The sequence below is a fragment of the Limulus polyphemus genome, unplaced genomic scaffold (assembly GCF_000517525.1).
Source record: "Limulus polyphemus unplaced genomic scaffold, Limulus_polyphemus-2.1.2 Scaffold121, whole genome shotgun sequence".
Taxonomy (NCBI): Eukaryota; Metazoa; Arthropoda; class Merostomata; order Xiphosura; family Limulidae; genus Limulus; species Limulus polyphemus.
Window position 1 is genome coordinate 1,453 of NW_013665731.1, and position 8,710 is coordinate 10,162.

The 8,710-nt window shown below is 32.8% G+C and overlaps 1 protein-coding gene across 1 annotated transcript in view; it reads right to left on the reverse strand.

Annotated features, from left to right (window-relative positions):
- Positions 1-226: 226 nt before the first annotated feature.
- Positions 227-8,710, reverse strand: part of LOC106472514 (growth arrest-specific protein 1-like) — a 31,673-nt gene continuing 23,189 nt past the window's right edge. Inside the window, exon 2 of the mRNA XM_013933173.2 lies at positions 227-835. Coding sequence (XP_013788627.1) covers positions 766-835 — 70 coding nt within the window. The 3' untranslated portion in view covers positions 227-765. The remainder of the gene's footprint in view (positions 836-8,710) is intronic.

The window sequence follows — 8,710 nt, forward strand, 5'->3', positions numbered from 1 at the left end:
ACAAATCTGGAAGAAAAACAACTCTTACTTAGCTCAAATTATTATTTCGTTTACCACAATGAACTTTTTAAATTATTATGTTTGTTCACAAAAATACAAACTGGGGAAAAGGGAAGAACATTGATGTCATACGAATATGCACCCCTCATTCATCCTGATTTTTCCGTGTGAAATCTACGTCTTTTAATCTCAAAACTACGTGTTGTGGTCATTTTTTATATATTGCGCTTTGTCGTTTTGTGAAAAATACGTACGTGATAGAGAAAAATGGATTTCATTTTCGGATTCAGCGTACATGAATTACTGAAGAACTTGTAAAAATATCAAGACAATGAAACCACCGCAGGCCTGTGTAATCGCCCTATTTATGTTTTTGTTGCATTATTTTAAAAAAAGTTGCACGTATCTGAATCTACACATTCTGATATTTAATTTAAAAGACTTCTTACATAGACTGTCAAGAAACATATTAAAGACCAACACACATTAACTTTACCTGAGATCCTGAAGTTTATAAATCAAAGATTAATAAAACAATATTTCACACTGCTTTAATTGGCCTTCTTTAACTGTCATTTCACCGGGGAAACAATTTGATCAAGGTATGATAAAAATAAAGCATTTTTTTTTTACTGCCAAAGTAATGTTAAAACGAATTTACTAAACAAGATTCAATACTGTGGTCGACGTTATAAAATGGCAAATTCTAACTCAAAAAAGGCAGACAGACATTTTTACAAAACTGGGAGGTAGACTTGGTCAGCTTCATGTGTTGAGGAAACCAATCCCACCACACAGGGCGATTTGACAGATGAACTTCAATATGTACCCATAACTGTGAAGACAAAAACAAAAACATTGTTAAGGAAAGGTATATTTGCATCAAACTTATATCTCAACGATGTAAACATTTTACAATTTAAACAACTGAAGAAAACAAAGACAATTTTACGTTTCACAAATATTTGAATTATTACTGCCATGGTTTCGCCCATAAAGGAATCATTAGTTGAAACATTATCCTCGTTTTCTTCAATTCTGTAATTATGGAGTTCGATCAAGTTTCAAGTCCTAATTATATGTTTTACAATTTGATATCATTTTCTCTTTAATAGTCAGATTCCTTATTGCTCTTATTCTCCTATTACATACTACTACGTACGTGGAACGTTCTTTGGTCACAAGTTTACTTGTGATGGAATTGTTGTAGATATTGTCGTACATAATAACCCTTTGTTTTGTTTTTATTTATGTACACACATTCGAAGAAGGGCTGGTAGTAGCCTGAAAAGTTAGGATTAGTAAAGTTTTTATTTCTTTATCGTTACCATGTTGTCGTTGAAACGTAATTCTTAGTCCTTTATATATATATATATATATATAATTTCTTTGCTTTGAAGTGGTTAGTTACTCTCTCATACTAATTCTGTCCTGTAACTATTGTTATGAAAATATCTTCATTTTGGCATAAGCTAGGCCTAACTTATTACTTCTAACGTTAATACTTATATAGAAGCTTTCACGGAGTCTTACAAAGTCACTATTTTTCCTATTTGGTTATGGACTGAATAAAAGTGTCGAAATCATAATATTCGGCACCGTTATTTCTACATCGTTACTTATAGGTAAATATCTACATATGGGAAGGTCAGATATACTTCGGACTTCTTCCTCGTTCCTCCACTTGCATTTCTTCTCTTACACGCTGGCTTTTAGGTAATTGTACCATTAGAAGGTTGTTTTTGCATATCTGTGGCAAACATGTATTCTGGTAAAGTCTGTAAGATATTACATTTCCCCACCCTTTTCAGCCATGTCCATGTACTGGGTACAATTATCACGTCGATTTACACTAAGTTTCGCACATGTTATGTTGCACATAGAGTTCTGTACACACAAAACAGTCCCACTTGTGCGCCTCGACTTACACAGGTAATGTTATTTTCACACACAAATATCCTTAAAAAAAAAAAACTGAATATGTATCTAAAAGTCAGTTAGCCCAGCATTAAGTAGCCTTATTTATATATCTGTTTACTATGTCTAAATGGAAGAGGTGTATGATGTAGATGTCGAGGTTACTTAGAAGTTCATTTTGGTCTAAATTCTCTTTGAAATATGTAGTTGAGCTAGTTAGGAGTCTTTCTGACAACAACGGGGTATTTGAGTATTTATGTAAAAAAGTAATGTTTGTTGTACGTAGAACTCTGTATACTTTTGTCAGAATGTAATTTCGTAATTCTAGGGCCTGTGTTGTAGAGACATTTAGCCATGCTGGAGGATGGGGCATTTTCGATGACAGGACGTATATATGTTTTGTATACCTTAAGAATCTTATCTGTCGATATACCGTAATTATTCCCAGTTATAACCCTAATTTGATTAGCTTTTCCTGACGATTTTGTCCTAATGCTCTTAATAATATAATAATATGTTCATACCAAGTTACTTTGGAGTCGTAGATTAATACTTTGATTTTTAAAGCATTTATTTTAATTTTCCATTTATTACAGAAATCTTCTATTTCGCTTAGCAGTTTAAGGTTATATGCTGTTACGGAGTTTGTGGAGCTCTTCCAAATGTCGACATCATCTGCGAACTGTGAACAGTAGCTTGAATAATTTGGATCTATAAGGAGATGTTGCTGACATACATGACATGAAAGTGTAGGGTTAACTATCCCTCCTTGAGAGACGCTTTCTTCAGGAGGGAAATATTCTGAGAGGGTGCCTTCCACATTTACTCTTATCTTCCTATTACTTAGAAAGTTGGATAATCAGTGATTAATTCAGATCGATTAATATCAGATGGGTATTAGTGCATCTGAATATTGCAGTGCATCTTTTTTTTTTATTATTCTGATTATTTTATCTACATTTTGATCATTTATATTTATTTTTTTCTTACACTGTTTAGTGATTGGTCATTTTTTCACCAATGTACCCTTTTTCGCCACTGTAACACTGCATCACTAAATGTTTGTTTTATTAGCTCTCCTTGTAAAAATGCCTCCCCCGGTGGCTCAGCGGTACGTCTTAGGACTTATATCACTATGAATCGTGTTTCGATATCAACGATAAGCAGAACACACAAAGCCATTGTGTAGTTATGTGCTTAACAAAAACAAACCTTATATGCATAAAAATAAAATTACGACTGTTACTATTTCCAAAATAACTTATATCAAAAAATATTTCGTTTGAATTATACGTTTTCCACCAAGTAAAAAAACGTTGTGGCTTCGTTAATGAAACATTGTCTAAGTTTATTTGCTCTTTTCTATTCAATTAAGGAATATTGTAGCATGTTAAAAATGTTAAACTTTTGCAGTTTCATTTCCTGGTTCGTATGTAATGAAACTGTTTGTATTTGGATAATTCATTCTCTTTATTTTTGACTAATAAGGATTTATATTTTGACTTGGGTTCATAATTTGTCACTATACTATTAAATGAAGAGTTTTCTTATTTGCTGAATTTTTCTTTTAACACAATGAAAACTATATATTTCATTAAATCCTTGACTCTTCTGAAGGAGGAATTTAACGATAAAAATTGCATTTGGGATGTACCTTTTTTTAAACAAGCAGTATTTGTAGGTCAACCGATGAATGAAGCAGTGTTTGCTAATCAATGTGTTAATCTTTCACTAACCAAAGATTCTAAAAAAACAAACTATGTTTACTGATAACAGCATCAATTCCATTTTGATACCAGCAAATTTTTATTTTAATTATCGTCAGTAGCGAGTTTTCATTAATTCTTAGAATACAAAACAACGCCATCTTGCTCATTGGTTTTTATTGTCTATTGCTATAACTTTCTATTTTGCTTGTAGAGTAGTGATAGACCCTTAAAGATAGTCAAATGTGGAATAATATATGATTTTCTACGTACTACGTCATTGGTTTTGGTTTTAACTTACCATTCAAAATATAGCATTTTAGCACATTAATTATTTTATTGTTATGCAATGAGATAAGTGAAATCATGAGATAATTAAGAACTCCGTTTTCAAACACTTTCCTTAGTTTTTAAAATTGATTGTTTATTTGAAGTTAAGCACAAAGCTACACAATGGGCTATCTGTGCTCTGCCCACCACGGGTATCGAAACCCGGTTTCTAGCGTTGTATGTCCGCAGACATACCGCTGTGTCACTGGGGGCTGTTTTTAAAATATTATTGCAACTTGTTTGTTTTTGAACTCGGTGTTCATTTAGAATTTCTAAATTTATAATTAAGCCAAGTTGCGAGAAATGTACACCAAATAATACGCAACTACGTGTTTTTTTTATACATAGTGCTCACATTCTTAAATCATTTCTTTTATAAAATATTAGAACTGAAAAGATTGAAATAAATAAAAAAGGAGGTTTATATAAAACATGCGTATTTTTGTTTTAAAATGTAGATTTACCATTTGTGGTTAGAGATGTTCGTTGGTAATAACGTTGTATGTAGGAATCGTGTATATCCTTATTACTATACCAGATGAAAGAGAGAATTAAAACATCCATGCTTATCATATCTTTTTTGTTGCTGTTGTTTTGTTTTTGTTGAAAATGGGGCATACATAAGAATACACAATTAAACATTTACTCACAAATCAATAGGTAAAATGTTTAACTCTGCAAATCCTTATTTACGTTTCAGCTCATTGTAAAAATAAAAGACCAAACATCGGCATATGACTGGTAGTTTATTTCATATGCCTAAGCAAATTAACTTAGGCAGTATGTGTAATTCGTACACTTCCTTATAAAGGAAAAGAAGACTATCCATTTCATTACAATAATTCTATGTTTTTTGTTACATTAAAAATATGTTAACTACATACACTATAAACACACTTTGTAACATTGTCTTTCAAATCAACCTCATCACATACATTGTTGCTGACATACATGACATGAAAGTGTATGGTTAACTACCTCTCCTTGAGAGACGCTTTCTTCAGGAGTGAAATATTCTGAGAGGGTGCCTTCCACATTTACTCTTATCTTCCTATTACTTAGAAAGTTGGATAATGTTCCTCGCAGAAGACCCATTTTGAACATTTGGTTTCTGAGGCCGTTGTGCCAGCCACAGTCGAATGTTTTCTTAGCATAAAAAAAAAGGACAGTGAAATTATTTTTTGTTGTTGTTGAAGTTGTCTATTATTGCTCCAGTAAGGCAAATTAGGTCATCGGTTGTCCAGATTTCTGGAAGCCGTTTTGAGTTCCTGATAATTTTGATGTAGGTTTCACATATGCCAGAAGTCTTTTACTGATACTTTTCCTAAGCAGGTGGTTTGGCTGAGGGGTCTGTGATTTTCTGGATTATTCGCGGATTTTGCTTCAAAGCGGTTGGTATATATCCTGACAAGCTAAACAAAGCTATGATGTGTTCGTAGAATTTCTGAGGGCCCTTTTTCAGTAATGTGCTTTGTATTCTATCTTCTCCTGGTGCTTTGTTATTCAGTGTTTTATTGTTGTCTGTATTTCTGGTAAGGTGACAGATTGTACTAATGATCTTGAAGCCATGTCATATTCGGCTCCTTTATTATTTTCTGTAGTTATATATAAGCGTTTATTGTGTTCGATGTAGTTATTTTGGAAGTTATTGTCCATTTCATGGTCATCAGGTGTCTTAAATGTTTTCTTCAGTTGTTCTTTGAAAATGAGTTCCTTCTGTGTATTTGTGTAAACTTTAATATTTTTGTTTTCTTATCTTGAGTGTAGTTTTTGAGATGAATCCAATAGTCTAGTGGATCCGTTTCATTATTTTGTTGTGGACAGTAGATATCTCAGTTTTCAGATTTTAGTTTTTTCACTTCGTTTCTTATTTGTTTTCTTAGTGTATTGATTTATTTTCCTTTTTGTAGTCAGGAATTATTGTGATCATATAAAGTTTCTTCGTTTTCTTCGTTTATCTATTTTGTCGAGTAATTGTTTATGACGTTTCTACGTTTGGTGAGCTTAGTTGTGTGTTTTAAGTGGTATGCAGGTATTAGCTGTGTTTATCAGACAATCAGTAATTGTACTACATTATTGGTTTATTTTTGACCCACAGTTGGCTTCTGTGATTATTTTGTCTGGCAGTTTAACGCCTCTTGATATTTTGGCCAATTTGCCTTTTCCTAGTTATTTTTTTAAATGTATTGGAAGGTTTTGAGTTCGTTTGAGACCGAAGGCACCACATATCGGAAAATGATCGCCTTTACAATCATCTCCTCCATTAAACGATATAGAGCTATTATAAATAGTTGATGAAAACGTACACTAAATATAACTTGTGTGATAAGAGTCGCTTGTATGTGTTGGGGTTGGATCATTTAATACAAGGGTATCTGTTTCTTCTAGGTATTTAAAAACTAAGTTGTAGCTTTGATTAGTTGTTTTACATCCAAAGATTATATTTTAGCCCCTTACATCACCTATTAGTGTATGTTTGTTATTATGATTTTTAATACTTGACAATAGTGTTGTATCTAGCTTGCTGGACGGTGAGAAGTATTATCCAGCTACTGTGCTAAATACATCATTTTCTAGTTAAGCAATAATAACTATATTTTCATTGACAGAGTTTAATAGGACATGTCTTACTGACAACGTTTCTTTGTACAAAACCATGATTCCACGTTTCGGTTTTCTATCTAAGTATTCCCTTATCTATAGTTTATGATACATATAGTGCAAAGTTCCTGTTATAAGTATGATATTAGCTTTAGTATAATATATGATATATTCGTTCTCATGCTGATTGGAAACAAGACCACCTTATATATTGATGTGGAGGACTATGAGTGTATTAGTCCTTGTGTGAGAAGGTAATTAATAATTTTAGATAGGATTTTCGGAACACATTTTACAATTCGTGTCTTGCCAGAATTATTATAATGGATATTATGTCCTTAGTATTGTTAGGTTTGCTTATTTTATAAATAAAATCAGCAAATATATTACTGAATGCTTTTATTGTATCTGAATGGTCTTCTATAGTACTTTCGCTTTGCTGTTCTTTACATTTGTTGTTGTCCTTGTTGTTTTCATGATTTGCTACTTGTAAGTAGATGCATGTTTGTGTTTGGATCGGTTGTGTTGTTTCGTTAGCTTGTCTCTTATTGTCGGTGTTCGACATCAGTAGTAGTGGGATTTTTATATATTTTTTGCTACTTCAGTATTGTAATGTTTGCATTCATTGGTTGTACTGCTATGGTTTATTTATTTTGTAACTGTGTGTTATTTTCTATGCTACTTACAGTTATTTTCATTCCTTTATATTTTTTACAGCCTTTATAGTTTGCACAGTGTTCTTCATTGCAGTTGCGGCATTTAGATTTCCTGTTAGTACATGCGCATTCTGTAACCTTAAGATTATCTCTACAGCCCACACATTTTGTACGAGATCTGTACGCCGCTGCAACGTGTTCACATCTCTGGCACTTGTAAAACTGTGTGACTGTAATGGCTGAAGTTTTTGCTCCTTCTACGGTATATCTTTGGTGCCGCATTATGTTTCCTGTGTTCTCTATTGTAACTTCGATGAGATTTGTGTTTGTTTTACTTAGTGATGGTACTATTCTTTCTACTTTGCTACCGATAAAAAGCTCGAGAAGTATTGAAATTGCCGCCATGATTGATAGTATCCTTCCTGTAGCAATTTCCTTATTTGCGCATGCGTAACAATAATGACGTATAAATATATATTGAAATTGCGTAGCACTAGCGTAAATATAACCGTTGTGAAAAACAAAAGCAAATTACGGGAAGTTAACATAATTCTTGGAACGTTTTCAATTTCATTTTCAAGGTAGACTATTAATCCTCATATTTTCGTTGTTAACGGGTACAGGCCTATAATTTATAAGCTCCTGAAGTATTGCTTCAAAGGGACTAACTCTCCAGAAGAAAAAAACACTGTGTGAACGGCTCGAGAAGCAGCAGCTTTCAAAGGAATGATAATTACGTTACTGTGATTACATTAATTAAATGACATAAGGGCTTTCCAAGAAAGAATATATACATATAAAAACACACACACAAACATACTCTTGCTTATGTTATTTTTTCTACGGCTGTTTTTCTACGAACACGGCTACATTCAGCCACATCTCCCCAACACGCACAGTAAACAAACCAGAGGGTAGAGCCGACACTATAAGTAGATCGCCAAGCGTCAGTTGTATTTAGTTTCTCAAGCATAGATTAAATCATAACAACTGTTTTGTTTTGTTGTTTTTGACTAAATGTTAAAACATATGATGAGAGTAAATCAGAAAAAAAAATTATTGGAGTATTTCTAATCGTCTAGTTTCACTTTAGTGTGCTTTGATTATTACGCATAGTGTCTTTCTTATGTCAGCTTTTTATAGATAGGTTTCAACAGGAAGACTGATATAAATTCATAGGAAAAAGTTTCCATAATTCCATTGGTTGATATCTACAAATACGGCTCTTCAACGCTTATTTATCCATTTGGGGAGGAAGGGGGGTTGGAGGGAATACCCACTTTTTTGTTGTTGTTGTATGTGTGAGTAGACTTCTTTCACCATTTGTTTTTACATATATTTATCCTAGTTATTAAAATTCGGTGACGAGGAACCCACTTTGAAACTAATAATGGCTGGAGACGGCTTGAATGGGTAATGAAGAAAAACTTTTAATATAAGTTTAACATAACAGCAAATGTACAACGTTTCGACAAGGTTTTGTCATCATCAGGTCGAAAT